The following is an 18,871-nucleotide window of genomic DNA, read 5'->3' on the forward strand; positions in this document are numbered from 1 at the left end:
CCAGTCAATATTCAGCAAAGAGGCACAACCCACAATTGTAAACAAAAGGATTAGAAATATCACTGGAATATTAATACTAAAGCATGTTCCAGGCAGTCACAAACACATTGTTTCACCATTTGGAGATGTCTGTGTCTCTCCCTGGCGAATGTGGTGGTAATTAGTTATGCATGGTTATTCCCAGCAAAGAGCAAGTTCATTATAAGTTAGCAAATTTCTATTTTACAGCAGGTGTGTTATTCTGAGACTTTTATAAATTGTTCATGTGAGGATAAGCCATATAATTTTACTTCATTTTTGTCTGTTCAATATAGCAGTGAGCTACTGAAGGTATGTATACTAGAAAGCTGCAATTACCAGCTACCAAGATAAGATAATGATTTTTTCAGACAAACTAATCGTGTATAAACATGCAATTTTGCATTTATGGCTTATGAATCTTGCTTTAGTAATCACATGAGCCTAGTGGGTAACTTTTTTCCTTCATAACTCGTTATGTGACCTTGAAAATAACAAGTCTTTATTCCTGCCTTTCTGGATCTATAAAATGGGCTTGATACTGTGGGGGCTGAAGATAATGATTATACACTCAGATAGTCAGATTATTTAGATCACATTGTCCAAGAGATGAGGTTAAAGACATGAAGATACATTATTTTGGAGGGTGAGAGAATTTTGGGCTAATTCACCCTTGGTTTGTTATTACCCACCATCTTCCTAGTAGAGCTTTTTATTTTCTTTTCTTTTTTAGTGTTGTTTTGCCCACTAAGAAGCTTGGAATTGACCTAACTCTAATGATAACACCAGAAACAATGGACTTTGCCTACTCTGCCTTTATTTTCCCATCCTGACAATTTCATCTACTTTCATTTTCTTTATAGTGTTAACTCTGTCTCACTGAATTTGTTTTTGAAACACTTCAAATGCTCTCCTTTGAAATGGTAGAAATATGAATATCTCACTCAGTATAATAGAGAGATATTCTAGGCTAATTCAGGTTTTCTAATAGATTTACAAGCAACAGAACTATTTAAAAATGTGTTTAACCCTGTTCACATAGTCCTGAATAGAGTCATATTCTTCCTAAAGATGAGAAAGCCAGTCACAGGCAAGGGAATCCTCCCACCAGGCCATCCTGGGCATAACTGAGTTTCCTTATAGCAGCACCAATGATATTTAGGGCACCAGGACTCTCTGTATCAGGGGAAGGGCCATCCTGTGCACTCTAGGATGTTTAGCAGCATCCCTGCCCATTAAGTGCCATTGTACCTCTCAGCTCCTGTAATGACAACCAAAAATGTCTCCAGATATTCCCAATGTTTCTTGAGGACCACTGCCTTAGAGATATCCCTGTCTCCCTGACTCTGTGTGTACAGGAATGTTCTAGGAGGATCAGGAAGGAGAAAGGGTAGCATCTCTAGGTTGTAGCCCACCACACCAGTACCAGTTTTTTCAGCATTCACCACCATTCCCTGCTATTCACTTGGCAATACCAAAGTCCATGCACAGAAATACCAAACTGGCAATGGGGAACACGTGAATTGGCATTTCCTTGCAGAGGGGAAACAAAGACAAGTGTCATCTTGGAAAATCCAGCTAAAACGAGTCATAATTCCAATTTCACTGAAATTTTGAATGTTTGCATTTGACTCCATATCCAATTTTCTCTTCCCAGCCAAAGGCTCATAAACCTTGAAACTCAAGGTGTCTTAGGGAAAGGGAGCATGACCAGCCAGTGATTTTTATGTTTGAAAACCCCATGTCCTTCCATGGACAGACTCATGGGGCAAATGTGATCCAACCTCCTTAATAACCAGATGTTTGCAATCATCAGAAATACATCTTTGGCTGTAACCATTTCTCTGTTCTCCAGCATTCAGTCTCAGAGAGAATTTACATAACAATATGTGACATGTAGAATGCTTAAAGGCACCATCCATGACAGGACAAATTACACTCATTTTTCAATACTCTTTGCAAGGTGCTCCACGGCAGGCGCGCTGGGCTGCATGCTGGGGTGTTCTGGTGGGGCAGTCAAGACCAACATGCGCTCGCAAACAGGAGGGGGCGGGTGCAGGGAGGCCCGCCCAGGGGGTAGCATCACTTACCCGCCATAGGCAGGGATCGGGGGTGGGGGTGCCGCGGCCCGGAAGGTGTTGTACACGGTGCGACCACGGCCTCGCAGGTGTGCCCCTCGGTAGGCGGCCGCCGCAGTGGCGGCTGGATACGGGAAGCCTGGCACTGTAGGAGGAGAGGAGAGAGCAAGGCAAAGGCTTTCAGAGTCACACCTACCACTGAAGGAACATTCCATCCCGACCTTGCTGCCCCAGGGCAAAAACTGGACACCTGCCACCCTCCACAACCCCTCACATGCTTCCAGGGGCTAGGGGTATAAAGGCAGCAGCAGGGCTAGGGGCAAGGCCAAGGTCTGATTCCAAAGAGGATGGGCTAGTTAAGTAGGTGGGCCTGGTGTCCAGGAGAATATGCTAAATGACAAACATTGATGAAGAATTCTTAAAAACAGACTTAAAGCTCACAAGCAATTAAAAGGTGGATTGCAAGATGTATGTGCAATGTGTTCTCAACGTGTATTGGTCTTCTATCTATCCATCCATTGTTCCGTCCATCTATCCATCCATGAATCCATCCACATACATGCACGCACACACATCTAGTGTGTAACATTTATATATGTACCTCTCCATGTGTTAGTGAATATGTATGTACATCGTGTGCCAACATAATATGCATGAGTATGTGTATGTATGTATATGCAGGTATATGTGCATATGTATATGTGAATATGTGTATATATGTATATTTATATTTGTGTACATATCTATATATATATACACATATACACACATATTTTGATGTGTTCCATACTTATCTCTGGGGCTGAATGGCATGAGTGTTAGTTGTCTGTTCATAGCTTTTCCCCAACCCATTTTTAGTTATTTCCTACATTTTCCTTTATGTACCTATATTGTTAATTGAAATACAGTACACCTCATGCTCCCAGAAACAAATCATTCCAATGTCCCATCAGCCCCCTAACCATTTATTCAGCCTGTAAAACACAGTAGCAATAAGGACAGAGAAGTCTGGGAACTCAACTCTTAAGAAGAGTGTGGGCAGGGCTTTCTTTCCTAGGGGAAAATTCTCTGAACAGGATAACTTGGTGAGGAGTCAAGAGGGAAATTAAGCGCAATGCTTGAGACCCCCAATAATTAATTCTGTTGCCTCTGCCTGGGCTGTCCTTCCTCCCACCACGTGCAAATCCTAACCCAGGAGGCCTCACGGAACTGCTTCTGCTTTCCTGCTCCTTCCTCTTCTCTGAATCCCCCAAAGCTCTCACCATGCAGCCAGTGCTTGTCCCATCCCACTAAACAGCAGCGCCAACCCCCAGTGCATGTGGATGGGGTGCTTTTCTGGAAAATACACCTGGGAACTCACTGTCTCAGGAGACCTATATTGAAGGCTCAGAAAATCCTACAGAGAGGGGTATGCTTTAACCTAACTAATCCAGCACTCCTCAACTCCATTTTCCCAGGTACTCATTTTTATTTAATCCTCATGTGAGGCAATGTTTATTGATTTTAGAGAATGAGAAGGGCGAGAAGTGAGAGACATTGATGTGAGAAACATTGATTGGTTGACTCCCTTCTGTGCCCCAACATGGGATCAAACCTACCACCTACATGTGTGCTCTGACCAGGGACTGAATCTGTAACCTTTCAGTGTGTAGAACAATGTGCCACCTAACTGCCAACCAGCTCAGCCACCTGGTCAGGGCACCGAGGCCTGGAATATCTCTTGCAGGTATATTTTATGGAATATCTCTCACGGGTATTCATTTTGAGAGAAGGAAAGTCAGTCATTTGTTACTTTTATCTGTATTAGTGTGCAAGCTCCTTGAGACCTCCCTCCATGTCCCATTCATCTCTGCATCTCCTCTTGCTTCCCCAAGTCAAGAGGAACCCCCTGATTTTATTCACAGTAGGTTCTAAATTTTGGGCACCTCCACAAATGCATGGATGACCAAGTGAATAAAGTTGTGGGCTGTAGTCAGGCCAAATGATGGGCAGACCATCCAGTACACCTTCTCTGCTGGTCCCATTTTTTTTTCTCATCCCATTGACCTAACAGGAGATTTGAGGATTTTCAGAGAGAGGAAGACTGGTGAGATGAGCCAGGGTGAGAAGGGTTTCATTCCCCTTCAGAGCCTTGCCTTCCTGCTCCATCTCTCCTGGGGTTTCACACAGTGCTTGTTATGATGCGCAAAGCAGGGAAGGACACAGAATTTCTTTTGACATGACATAAACACTAGGAGAGACCTTGCTGGGAAGGCAGCTCTTTAACTTTGTTAACTGAACACACCCACACTTCACCCTTCCTGGAACTCTGTTTGATGAGACACCTAAGGTGGGGGTATTGTATTTCCTGCTGTGCTAATGTGGTCTCCACCCTATATCCAAACTTCCAAGAGGGGCTTTCCCCTTCCTACATCCCATTCAGGAGCAGAAGCTCTCCACCCAGTCTCGTTCCAGTACCCTGGGGCCTTGGACAGTACTCGTGTTTGTAGCTGTATGGTGGGGTGGCAGGCCGGCAGGGAGAGCAAGGGACTTCCTACAAAGTCACTCCTGATTCTATACCACCACACGGAACTGCACAGGTTGGAATATAACCCTTTAACCTGAAGGGAAGATGGACTGACTGTCATTTGGAATTCTCTGTGTTCCCAAATGGTGAACAGCCAGCCTGCTTCATGAATTCTATCATTTCTTTCTTTCATGATGAGGGTAAAATGCTAGGATTGGTGAATAAGCCAGAATGATTTCATCTTTCGATTTGTGTCTGAGAAAACCATGCTGGTTATTTGTAACCTTCTTTTTTATTGTTAAAAACAAATCATGCAGCTGAACTTAACTGTTAGCTTGCCAGCCCCTCGCACCCACGTTTCCTGGTTCCAGTTTCAAATAACTGTGCTTGACACTCTAGAGAGGTGCCTGTCTTAACAGGGAAAGTGGGTAAATCCTAATATCATAAAAGCCCAAAAGTAATGAGATATGAGATGTTTGCTTCAGGACCAGGAGAAAATGAGTGAGCATGGCTTGATTTTAACTCCATTTTGCCAATGTTCAAATATGAAGTTTTCATAGGAAAACCCTGGATTTTGAAATAAAGAAAATGAAAAATTCACAATCTGGCAGAGCAGCTGGCTGCCTGTGTGAGAAAACACGGTAATTATGCTGACCCATTCATTATCTCTGGCTACCGTGCAGAGGGAGTGAGACAAGATCCCTCTCAGCGACAAGCAGGTTTTACAATAATTCTTGGAGGATTTAGATGTTGAGAGATAACATGAAACAGAAGCTCGGCAGGAGAGCGAGGGGAGCACAAGCTGCTAAAAGTGCAGAGCCAGGGTTCTATTTGTACCCTGTTTGCCACAGAATATATGCAGGATAAGATACTTATGGGTCTTAATGCAAGCCTCTTTGGGCTCCTCTACACAAAGCAGATTAGAGGTGTTCTTATTTTGTTCAAGGAACACAGGCAAGACTGCACATCAACTCTTGGTGTAAATATTGCCTTCCTGGGAGGCCAGGTCCCCTCAGGTAAAATAAGGTGATTCTAAAATTCATGCTTGGGAGCAGAGGCTTCATGGAGAAATTACGTGAGTCTCCCAGATGGGTGGTTAGCTTAGTTGTCTCTTTCCTGTTGCCAGTCTAGGACTGGCCAAGAGGTCCCTTAGTCTCTAGTTAGTCATCATACTAATGAGCATTTCCTTCCTCTTTCTTTCTTCTTATGCTCCATCCTCTCTTTCCTACTTTTTCATTCCCCCGTCCTTTCCTTCTGCACTCCCTTCCTCCTTCTTTCCTCTCTTTATTTTTTAATCTGCTTCTGGGCAAGGCAGCCACAAACCTCCCCTGGTGTACAGTAAGCCCTCACTTAACCTCGTCAATAGGTTCTGCGACTTTCAGTGAAATGACATACAACAAAACCAATTTCAGCATAGACTAATTGATATAAACAAGATTTAAGTTCCTACTGCATCTCATCAACATTATAACAAAACGATGTTATTCAAGGACCTGCTGTACTAGCAATCAAGTAGCTTGGATTCTGGAATAAAAGAACTCTTGCTATTGCTAGAATGAACATAAGCTCCATGAGGGCAATGATCTCCATCTGTTCCACTTACTGATTGCCAAGGTTGCCTGCACAGAGCAGGTATCAGGTATTTAACATCATGCCTGGACACCTTTTGGTGGTTAACCAATGCTAATTTCCTTCTTTCTGGGGGAGTAGATGCCCTATCTGTTTAGCTTCCATTTTTCATAACTCTTTCCTATACAAAATGTCTAGTCCAGGTTTTGCAGGCAGACAGTATGCAAATGACACAATCATATCTCAATCATGACCCTTATAAAGATATTTGCTGCATCTATACTTTTAGGTGTTATGTTGGCCCAGAAATAGCAACCAGACTTGTAATATCTTTGATTCTGATAAAAAACAAAGACAGGTTACACAGATGTATTGGACTTGTATTCTTGCAAACCTTCAAGTAATTTAAATTCACTTTTATTGCTGCAGAGTGACAGGATTTGAAGTTCTGTTTCCTGTTCTGGGGAAAAGCAAGACTCAAACTTTTTCCCCAGGCAGGAGATATCTATTAAAAGTCCCTTCTTTCATTTAGCCCCAGACAAGGCTTTCTGGCAACCCAGCAAATCACAGTCTCTGAATGCAGTAAATTTGTGCAACAGGGGACAACAGAAAAATAAGAATATTTATAATCCTTAACTTATCTGATTTGTAGCTATGCCTTCTATGTGTCTCCCCACCTCCATTAGAGGATGTTCCCCAAATGGCTGGTTTAGGACAGTCTGGCTCTCTTCCTTGCCACTGAGACAAATAGTGAATGTCAAGGTTAAAAAAACCCACAGCTGTTTGTCAAGCTTCCTTCAGACTCATCATGGGATGGGATTACTTTTTATTCACTTGCCCACCAGGTATGCTGGCTTGTAGATGCTGGGACATGGTTAATTGCATATTGGAAGCACTTATTTGAATAAATGATTCAGATACAGATTAAACAAAACCAAAATGGCTTTGTTCTTGGACCCTCTAGAAACAGACATCTTATTACGTACTACGTGGCATGACACTTATCTTTTGTTGAGTGAAAGTTATCATGTCATCTACCAATGCCCCAGTTCTGGAGTTTGGATCCAGTAAGTGGGCAATAAATGTTTAATCAATCCAATGCAAAGTGCCAAATGGATGCTCACAGTGTCCTCTCCATTTCTGGAATGGAGCAAATCACTGTTAATAAAAGTCATAAACCTGTCACCCTGTCCAATAGTTGTTAATGTAAATTAAAGAACAAGGTTAGAGAAAAAAGATACCAAATTAGAGGCATTTCTGAACTCCAATGCTGGATTTTGATTTTTTTTTCTAGTTGAACTTCAAGTTAACAAATATGTAAACAGACTACCAATGGGGGACAACGGGAAGTATTCAGGCTGTTTTGTGGAATACAGTATAAATCCTTAGTTCTTGGCAGGAGAAAAGAGAGACAAGGGAGGGTAAAAAATCATAGGTTCATTATACTGGAAAGGTTCCCTCTGAAACCTTATCCAGCATGAATCAAAGTGAAAAATCTGGTATCACTGCAACGAAAATTGGATTTAGCTCATAAGCTAAAAATGAGCTTCTCTCAAAGAAAACAGGGCAAGAGCTTTTGGAGTAAATACCAATTGAACATCTTGTTGACACATCAACAATCTCAGCCCACCCACTCCCAGCCTTCAGCTAGATTTATACCCAGAGCCTATTTTGGGGGAGGTGAGTTGGAGTAACCATCTCCCTTCTTGGGAATAAGGAGTTCTTTCTATACCTTGGAACTCAATGAAACGGAAACTTTAGGGATGTAACAAGAGACATGCTGTGATGAGCTAGAGAACTGAAACAAATCAACATTTTTAAATAGAAGATATGTGGGTGTATGGACCAGCCAGAGCCATTTACCTAAGTGTCAACTGCTTCCTGTCTCCTCCTCAAAGACAAAGCCCCCACCTCCAACCTTCTATGAGCTCTGCTTTCAATGTATTTACAGTGACAAACGTGTGTTTACCCCCTCCATCTCTTTTACGAACATGGTGCTTACCTTAGAAAATAAACACAAATGAGATCATCTCAGCAGCCCAGGAATCCCAAGAGAAGAAACACAAAACTAGTGGAAAATACTTGAGGGTTATAAACTGCATATTAAAGTTTTAGAGCTCTGGGAAAGATGGCAGAGTAGCAGATGCAAAAGCCAACAGGGGGGCAGATTCTGCATCAAAGCCATAAAAATATACAACTGCTTTAATGGGCAATTATTCTTTGCATTTGTGTGCTGGTTTGAATTTGCATGAGGTTGCCAGCTGCCCTGGAAGAGGTGTGCCTTCAGAATGAAGCGGGGACTTGTTTTTTGCCCTGTTTTTCCTCTCCCTTTGCCCTATAATGCCACCTTTCCCCCACTTTTGGAATGTTTCAGGGCTGAGAGATCTTCATGCTAACTTCGAGCTGAATTGTTCTGTGGGTAGTTTATGGTAGGAAACGTTCACTTGCACAATTCTGGGGGTGCAGGTGCATATTCAACAGCAGGTTCATGGTTCTGCGGGATCCCCCTTGGGGGATCTCCTGTTCAATGTGCCGGACCATAAATTAAGAAGTGGCATAATAGGTAACACACTGAGGCAAAATAAACAGCCAGCCATAGCTCGATTTCAGAGGCAGAGCACTGTGTGATAAACATCACAGTGAAAACGGATGAATTTGTTCAAATGGCAAAAATGTGTGCTCTCAAACAGCTCTCAAACAAAGGTACATCAGATTGGTTTATAACACAGAATTTATACACAGCTAGGTCACTATCTTTAAATGACATTACATGGAAAACTGAATATATTTAGTTTGAGGTCAAAGTAAAATGGAAAAGCTTTCAATTTTAAAAAAATTCTGTAATTTCAAGGTTTGGGGAAAAGAAGAAGGGTTCCACCCATTCAGTCATTTACAAACCAACCAGAAGAGCTACTTAATTTGCTGGGATCTCTGGTTCTCATATTCACATGTATTTATCCCTAAAATGCACATTTGAGATCAACTCTCATTTCATTTAAAAATGCATGTTGATATTAAATACTACTGTTTAGAAGTGAATAAATCTACATTTTGGACAAACAGTTCCTTATAGGACACCCTCATTTGAAATGCATTGAATAGGAAAACAAAAATTTCTAATTAATGTACAAGTCTAATCACCATTCTCCACATGGAAGAGTAATTTTTCACTGTTCATTTGCTTGGTTTAATCTCAAAACTGACATAACAGAAATGCAATGTCCTATAAATCTCCACTCATTTGTTTCTTTAATATTCATATTCCATTGAACTGCAGCTGCTTGTTGCTTCAGTCTGTTACAACTTGCGAAAGTGTCGATAAAAATATTATGAAAGGCAAGATGTGTTTCTTTCTGGCTGCGTGTGCCATTTATTTGGGGAAAGACAATAAATGGCTCGTGGATTGTTCCCGGGGCCTGCTGCTTGGTGGGTGATTAGTGATTAATTACCTGGCAGCAAATTGACATGGCACGAGGAAATTGACACAGCCCTGATTAATTAACTTTTTATGGGCGGTAGTTACTCACAAAACATTGCGCACCATAATTGAATCTTTTTACATAACGTCATGGTACAAAAGTTTTAGTCAAATCCAAATTAGCCAGAAGTTTCTAGGCTGTTATAGGTCTGATTAGGATGTGTGGAAGGATTGGCAAGGATTTGAACTTGGAGAGAAATGCACATTTTTGAAGGGAAAAAAACATGGTGACACTGTACTGGCCTGACTGCCCAAGCTGCCAGGGGTGTCCAACCTTTTGGCGTCTCTGCCGCCACCCTGGAAGAAGAAGAGTTGTCTTGGGCCAGACATTAAATACGCTGTGACATGTAATCAAAAAAATTCTCATACTGTTTTAAGTAAATTGACAATTTCAAGTTGGGCTGCATTCACAGCCATCCTGGGCCACAGCCCCCTAACTCTTTATTGTAGAAGACTGAAATGCCTCGTTCCACCCCCCACCCCCCAGCCTCTGGCTGCTGCTTTGCAGTTGCTTCAGCAAGTTCTCTGTCTTTTGTTCAGTCTATGCTGGTTGAGTTAATTTCCTCATCCAATTGTGGTTCCAACATCACCTCCTCCTCCAAGTCTTTCCTCTTAATTGTACCTGACATTTTCTGACTGCCATCAGTCACTCTCACATCACTCTTTCTGGCCCGCCTCCACTTACCAGTCTTTTATCACCTTATTTGATAGCAGTTTCATTTTATAATTCTGTGTTGGGATGTCCTGAAAACTTAATTTTGGTCAATACTTTGTCTCCAGCACCTAGAGGGTTACCTGGCCCAAGGTAATCCCTAAGATGTGTATGGATTATATTGACACATAAACTAGAATGCCACAATAAGTAGTTCAATTATGAAGGAAAAGTAGGTGCTGGTCCTTGAATCTGCAGGACTTGCTGAGATGCTGCTTCTGAAGGATGCATATTCTAAGAGAACCTGATTTAGTGAGAACATTAATGATGAGGAACTATGGACTTTATTTGTCTAAAAGTTCAGGCAGTGATAACTGGAATAATCCAAGCAAAATCATGAATACAGTTGGCAAAAAATTCCAGCTACCTGTACTCTATTACCAATGGAGGAGATTCGACCCTATGATATAATAGCTACTATTTACTCACATTTGTTAACCTCCAGACCCACCAGTTAACTCAACTAACTCTTCACAAAACCATAGAAAATAGACATCATGGCTATCTTTACTTTTCTGGGAGGAACAAAAGATATAGAGCAGCTCAGAAACTCAGCCAAGTATCTGAACTCAGGCATTTTAACACTAGAGACACTATCATCTTATCTATTATCCAACAAGTCAAAGGCATCCCGTGTCAGCTTTGGGCAAGACTGTCTCCATTTTCCTTCCCTCCTATTGCCTGTCAAGCTGCTACATCATTTTTCTCTATATCCATACCACACCCCAAAAAATCCAATTCATCATGGACTGAGTTAACTCACAGGAGAATCTGCTGACATCTCCCTGAGACTTCAATACGCTCCTCGTTGGGAACAGAGGGTAGAACTGGAGGAGGGGCCAGGTGCCATTTCTTACATTCTATATTTATGCTCTGAGATTTCAAGACACCTGGAAGGGCTTTGCTCCTTTAATACTAATTGGATAGAAGCCATGGGGATTGCTACTGATTTATGTTCCCAATAAGAGTCCAGGGCAAGCTGTTTCCCATCTCTATTGGGGTTTATCTCCACATCTGGAGGTAAGCCAAGGGGTTGTATACAATCCAAAAATGTTGGGAAAATGGACTCTTCCAGCAATAGGGACCTGGGTTACATTAGTGTGCTGTTCCACACACAAACCTGATTACTATCAAAGTAATGTCCTCCTTATGACTAAATTTAACCAGAATTCTTCTCCAAGATATGGAATATAATTGACTTAATAGTGTTATCAATTACCACTTTGCTCACAACTTGGTTAGAAATAAATCTCTTTTTAGAAAGAAATGAGTCATCTATAAAAATAAATAAATAACAATGCAAAGAACACACATATATTTACTTTGAATAGTGATTCTGGTGTTACCAGAGCAAAAATGTTTCCTAACTTAAAAACAAATTCAAAATGCTGCAAAAAATCCCACACCCAACACTCATACATGAAAATATTCTTTCATCGTGTAGGTCTTTGAAACTTTGGATGAGGACAGAGCCTTGTTTATTAACCTATTGCCACACTATTCTGCTTACCCCCCCTAAGTTAACTGTTGTCTCTCTTCTCCCAGGTTACAAATGGTCAGATTAATCAAACAGACACACATTGCCTTAATATGCACTGATAGGTTTTTACTGTACACAAGACATATTTGTAATCTGTTTATGCACAGGTATTGACAGTACCCCCTGGGGCAGGATTTTGGTAACATTTCATTCAGCAAAATGAGAATGAATCTCAATCTTGGAGTGTTTAACTTGGCAGGACCACACAAGGCATTTGCAAATGTGCTTTATGTTGTTTGAAGGAATGTTGAGGACAAATGGAGATGCTGAGGTCTATTTTAATTTGGATGAAGGGATTTGTCTTAATCTATTTGTTTGACAAAACCTGTACTGGTGTCAATTTAGTTTTGTTTTTTTTTCAGGCAGCATGGTAAAAAAGCAAATAATGTATATAAATAATTACTTTATCGAGTGCATATACACAGTAAAGCTTCAATTGTTAAATCATTCATGACCTAGCTAACAGCTGGCTGAAACAGCAAGCTCAGTGAATTGCCTCTCCAGGTAAGAAACAGGGCAAGTGAGATAAATTAGCTTCCTTATGTTGGGCTGGATTTCCCATGCTTCTCTGGGGTTGCTGCAGCTCCTGAACATGAGGCCTTTAGAGGGGGTTGGCAGTAGCTCACAGGATGGGGACATGATGCCAAGTCATCGTTCATTTTACTTCCAGACATCGCTGTGGATATAGCTGGTTGTTGTGTGTTGAGGCCATCTGATTTTTAGAGTCAGCTTCCAGACTCAAAAGATTGAGTCTTGATCCTTTGCGTGACAGCCTAAACAGACCATCTGGACCTGGGGATCCCCTGCCTGATGCCAGAACAGCAGCCCTTCCCAAACCCCCCTGTAAAACAGACTGAAGGAGAAGCGCACAGAGATGATTCAGTCATCCAGTCACTGGACTACATAAACCTGCCAAACCAGCTTCTTTGGTGAACTTTTAAAAGATCTGCAGAATATGGCTTCTAAGAAAGAAAGGGAAAGATCAGCCATTTTTTTTCAGAGCTACAATGCCTCAAGCAGCCTGAAAGGCTTTTCACACAGTACTCTTATTTAATGCTCTGAGGTAAGTAGGTATTCATAGATATGTTCAAGGCAAAGAGACTAAGCCAAGGTCACACAGCCAGTGTAACCACAACAATTTAGACCTAGCACTGCCTGAATCCAGCTCTTTTCACTAAATCATGTTGATGCTCAAAGAGAACTTTGTAACACCAGTACTATGGACTAAAATGATTTTTGGATGAGTAATATTACACTGTATATATGTACCATATCTTCTTTATCCAGCTGCATACTGATGACATTTAGGTTACTTCCATATCTTAGCTATTCAATGAAATATTAGTTGGTCACACAAAAAATTAAATCCCATTATTTGCAACAACATGGATGAAACTACCAGATATTACACTAAGTGTAATAAGTCAGACAAAGACTTCTAAATATGTGTGGATTTCACTTAAATGTGGAATTTAAAAAACAAAATAAAACAGAAACAAACTGAAATGTACAGAGAACAAACTGATGTTACTAGATGGGAGGAGGGTAAAAAGATGAACTTCCAGGTATAAAAACAGTCATGAGGATGTAAAGTACAGCATGGGGAATATAGTCATAATATTGAAACAACTATGTATGGTGTCGGGTGATACTAGACTTCTTGGGACAAGGGGTCACTTTGTAAGTTATATAGATGCCTAACCAGTATGCTGTACACCTGAAACTAATACAATATTGGATGCCAACTGTAATTGAAAACAATAAAATTTAAATGTTAAAAAATAAATAAAAATGATCTTTGGGAAATGTTTCTTAGATCTCTGTAGCAATAACAAGGATGCAAATAATAAATATCCCTGGGCAGATGTTCTCATAGAGGTAGTACTTGTATGTTTGTTTGTTTGTTTATTTTACATAAAAAGCAACTAGGTGTCAGGCGCCCACATTGCGTGCCAATAAAACCCAAGGAGAGAGATCTAAAATGCACCGTGTGCTATTTGGTCCTGAAAACTGCGTTTTGTTAACACTCCCCATAAGCTCTTCAGTAGCAATAAAATAGCTTTGGGCATGACAGTACTTTTACATAAATGAAAACATGATTTAAGAAAATGATGGTTTTGGAATTTTTAGTGAAGCAACTGTTTAAATTATCATGTTTAAATAAACTATGCCAGGTTGTTTTCTCTCCAATGGGAGACAAGCTCGGCTTCCTTTTTATGTATCTTTGCAGAGGGTAGGGAGATTTACTTTTGAAGAGAAATAAGATGAAGGGAGGAGGGGGCCACCTCTGTAGTTGGACACATTTCTATGCAAGAAGCACCAAGAATCCCCACCCTAGCACTTGAATTATATGAGTGTCATTAGATGTTCTTACTCCCTCTCTAACATCCTCACTCCCAGCTCTGTAGACTTTGAGGGGCTGTGGCTCCATCTGCAAAGCCAGGCCCCTAGGAATGCACACCTGTGCCATTGTATCAAGCTGCCCCACTTTAGGTTCCAGGAATCAACAGGATCTTATCTTTGCCCCCTGCAAATTTCATGTTCAGAGCTCTGAACTCAGAATAGTTTTTGTTTTTTTCCTATTTTAAATACACATTAGTTTGAGAAAGCATATGAAGTGTGGATGAGTGCATAAGAAATGAACTCAAAATAAGCTTCTCAACCCTTGAAGGATTTCCCTCTTGGCCTCTACCAAGGGCCAGTGGAAGGTGGGTTTGGGGGAGGAGTTAAATGTGGGAACTGCACCAGGCAGTCTCCTGATCCTCTTAAGAAAATGTGAGCATTAAAAGACAGTTTCTGTCAGTGTGATCTCAGGACTCTGGTTTCCAGGGAATTCCCCCAGAACAGCTGCCTCACTGCCTTTCAGAAACATCTCATCTCAGCCTTGTTCTGTGGCTGTGCATGCACTGGAATCCCAGGACAGTGTAGTTTATTGTTTTAATATCTGTCTGACACAAAGCAAACCATCCTCTGGTGACTCCTTATCTGTCACATGTATTTCTGTGAAAGAAATATCAAGACAAATAAGATGTTTGGGGGCACACCACAGGATGGTAGGTTTGCAATTGGCGGCCGTTTTCAGAAGGGAGGCCCCCATCTGAAAAAAGACAAAAACCACCATTCTGCATTGAGATTAATAACAAAGCACCAGGAAAGCTAGACATTAGCTGCCTGAAATGGGCTTCTTTGAGGATTCTTCCCTTTAAGCAACTGAGGGTGGAGGGTATTTTACTAGTGATTTTTTTTATTTTCCTAAAATTGTTTTTTTTTTTTAAAGACGAAACACTAATAAAAGAGTGGTCCAGGATTATTATGATTCAGCCAAAGAAACAGACATCAAATGACAGAGCTAACCCAGCTGGGGTGGAAATGGTGGGGGTTGAAAACTGGTGTTCATGTGGAATCACCAGTAAAAAAAAGAAAGAAGGAAGGGAGGGAGGGAGGGAGGGAGGGAGGGGAAGGGAAGGAAGGAAAAAGAAGGGAAAGAGAAGAGAAAGAGAAGAGAAGAGAAGAGAAGAGAAGAGAAGAGAAGAGAAGAGAAGAGAAGAGAAGAGAAGACACCTCTTAAATGTAACCTCTTAATAAACGAGAGATGTAGAGATGTGCTGGGCCATGGGAAATCAGGGCAGATGGTGCAAAGCAAAGAAATGGTGCTCCTGTGGTGGAGAAAGAATCGTCCGTGGAGTTTCCCCATTAGTAGTGGTTGCTGAACAGCTCTGTCCAGCTGTGGACAAACACTGTTCAATCAATTAGGCATGTATTATGATTGAGGTGACAGGCAAGCATGGCATATAGTAGGTGTCTCAAAATCTCTTCTTCCAAGGATTCAGTGAAGAAACTAGGATCTCAGAAGCTAAGTCTCCTGTCTATGGTGTGGAATGATGGTGAAAGCAGTGACATTTAGTTCACCTGCGAAGAGGTATTAATAGTGGGGAAGTTTCCTACTGGGGATGGCTTTCCAAATATCACACATTCCACATATTCCAAATATTACTTTCCAAGTAATGTGTTTGCAATTTTGAGATGTTAGCCCTACATATCTGTCTATCATCTACCTTGTCTACAAGACACTGTAGGTCATCTTGTGTGTGTCATGTTCACATACTATTCACAGTGCATAGAATGGTGCCTGTTATGTAGAAAGAACTTGGTAAAGATTGGTTGAATGAAATAATGCATTTTCAACCTTCTCCCCCATCAAAGGGCAAATAAGATGAGTAAAGAAGAAGGAATTAGTTCAGGGAAGGTGAGAGAGGGCACATAGCCTTGTTGTTGCCATAATGCTGAGTCATGGACACAGGAAGAATGAAGCACTGTCTGATTCCTGATTACAAGGACCAGTCTAGAGGGTGTTTGGGAGCCAGCACTGCTGCAAAGTGTGTGAGAGGAAACAGAAGAGGCCTGGGTGGAGGATGAGAGATTCTGGGTAAGATGAGAGAGTCTCACTTTTTATCCTGGGAAAACTGGGGCAAGTAGTAAGGAAGGCCAAGAGCACCAAAAGAAAGTCTCCAAACCCAGATTTGTTTGTTGTTTATTGTGTGAGCAAAACTATATCAATCCATTGTATCTTGTCTGAATTTATGTCCCTATCTTAATTTAATATGTACCAAGGGGCGGGTATTCTTTTACATGCCTACTTTACGTTATTTGTCTTAAAATGTGATAAAAAATAATACAAAATGTCAAAAGTATGATGGCCCATAAGGCTGGAAATATTTACTTTCTGGCCTTTTAAAGAACAATTTGCCAACCTCTGGCCAGGCAGATCAGACAGGGAAGAGTGGCCTCTCTAGAAATCCTGGGATGGGAAGGATGACCTTGGCCTGAGTGTAGAGGCTGGACTGCTGCTTAGAGGTTCCCCTTGCCCACTCTCTGCTCAGACTCTCAGAAACAGAGCATGTGGCACTGCTTGTTTGCACCCACCAGTGTGTCAATTTAGAGACTAGCAAAGATGGAAGGCTTGAAATTCTTTAGGCTGGGTTCAAAGTTGATCTGGCTTAGTGACACTGGACAAATTTCTTAATCCCTCGGACCCTAAATTTTCCAATGTAAAAGGAGACATAATAATCATATTTATTTCATAGTTTTCTTGTGAGGGCTAAGTGGGAAAGCTCATATGAATGGCTAGCAGAATGCTAAACATATAGTAAGTTCTCAATAACTATTATTATTATTATTATATTGGGGCTAGAACTAGGGTAAGACAAGTTAGGCGCCTCACCTTGGGTGAAAATTTTAAATGAAAGACTACCAAAATAAACAAGTAATCAAGATAAATCTTATTTCAATGCAATTTTTTTAAACTTAAAATTATTTTTAAAAATTCCATCATAAACAGACTATCAAAGTTTAAATAAAGAAGTTTTCTGCTGATTTATACTGAATAACAAGGCAAAAGAAAAAATAATAACCATCCTATATTTATAGGAAAAATTTATATTTGTTCAACAGATTTTTCCTTTAAACCTCAATATTTTAAAATATTGTGTTGCAATATTATTTATCTTAATGACTGAGTTTTCTGGCACCTCTGTAAATTTTGTCTGAGGTGAGTACCTCTCTTTCCTTACCCTCGTCACACTGATTATTATTCTTTTAAACTATCCCTCTAGAAACTATTAGAAAAAGCCTTCTGGGAGGCTGCCACGAAGCTCTGAGTTACTGGAAAGAGAGGAAAAGAAGGCATGTTTTTTTTAAACCAATGTATCAGTAACACAATGCCCTGTACGTGCACTGTCTGTTAACTGAACTCAGTCTACTGACAGTTTCTGTATTGGGCGGAAGAAGGAGGAAGCCATAAATTAATTGAGGCCATTTCTTTAATTACAGTAACCAATGGAAGTTCTATACATTACTAAATGTAAAACAGTGCGGGCCTGATTTATGTATGTTTCTGCCACTTAAATCATTGTTTTATGAATCCCACACAATTACTTCCATAAAATCTGCAATCAATACATCAATTAAAAATATGCCACTACCACTTGCCCTTGACTTTCATAAAAGTGAATAAAGGAGATGATTTTGCATTTTGAAAACATGTAGGTTTCTGAACATTTGCCTGTGATATCTGATTTTTTTTTCCTGGTTGTCAGGGATAAAAATTTAGGGGAAATCAACAGTCATTTTCCTTTTATCTTAGGATTTGTCCTCATCTAGATTGAAAGCTGTGGCTTCCATGTAACTATACTGAAATACACTTGCTTGCATTGATAAGCATGGAGAACCACACAGAAATGGCTACTGGAGAATGCTTCCTTAGCCCTTGAAAAATAAAACGGGCACCTCTTTGTCAAGGTGCTTGTATGGACTGAATTGTGCTTGCCCCTCACCCCAAAACTCAGATGTTGACCTCTAAGCCCCAATATGACAGTACATAGAGATGAGAGGTAATTAGGTTTAGAAGGTCCAACCCATGGCCTGTGGGCCACTTGTGGCCCAGAATGGCTATGAATGTGGACCAACACAAAATCATAAATTTACTTAAAACATTATGAGATTTTTTTTTATGATTACATGTTGCAATATATTTAGTGTGTGGCCCAAGACAACACTTCTTCCAGTGTGGCCCAGGGACACCAAAAGGTTGTACACTCCTGGTAGATGAAACCCTAAGGATGGGGCCCTCATGAAAGGATTAGTGCCTTTATAGTGCCATGTGAAGACACAGTGAGAAGGCCCTCATCTATGAGCCAGGAAGAGGGTTCTCACCAGAACTGACCATGCTGGCACCTGGTATCAGTAACAAAAGAAAACACAGGTATATTTGCCTACATAATTAAAATTATGTGCTGAAATGTAAGCAAAATCAAATGGCCAAAATAGGATAGAGGTTGGCAACATCTATCCTATTCACAGGTTATTCTCCCTAATGGATAATTATCTCTCGATGTGAATTAAAAATAAAATGAGAAAACTCCTAAGAGAAAGGGGCAGATGTGTATTGAAAATAAACAAGAAGTAACATCCA

At 40.7% G+C, this 18,871-nt stretch overlaps 1 protein-coding gene across 17 annotated transcripts in view; it reads right to left on the reverse strand.

Moving 5' to 3' along the window:
- Nucleotides 1–18,871, reverse strand: part of RBFOX1 (RNA binding fox-1 homolog 1) — a 1,503,477-nt gene that overhangs the window by 55,395 nt on the left and 1,429,211 nt on the right. For all 17 annotated transcript variants that reach the window (XM_045820711.1, XM_045820717.1, XM_045820712.1 and 14 more), the window contains one exon: nt 2,109–2,241. In XM_045820711.1, coding sequence (XP_045676667.1) covers nt 2,109–2,241 — 133 coding nt within the window. The remainder of the gene's footprint in view (nt 1–2,108; nt 2,242–18,871) is intronic.

Source organism: Phyllostomus hastatus, unplaced genomic scaffold, assembly GCF_019186645.2.
Source record: "Phyllostomus hastatus isolate PE091 unplaced genomic scaffold, TTU_PhHast_1.1 phas_scaffold_442, whole genome shotgun sequence".
In the NCBI taxonomy this organism is placed as follows: Eukaryota; Metazoa; Chordata; class Mammalia; order Chiroptera; family Phyllostomidae; genus Phyllostomus; species Phyllostomus hastatus.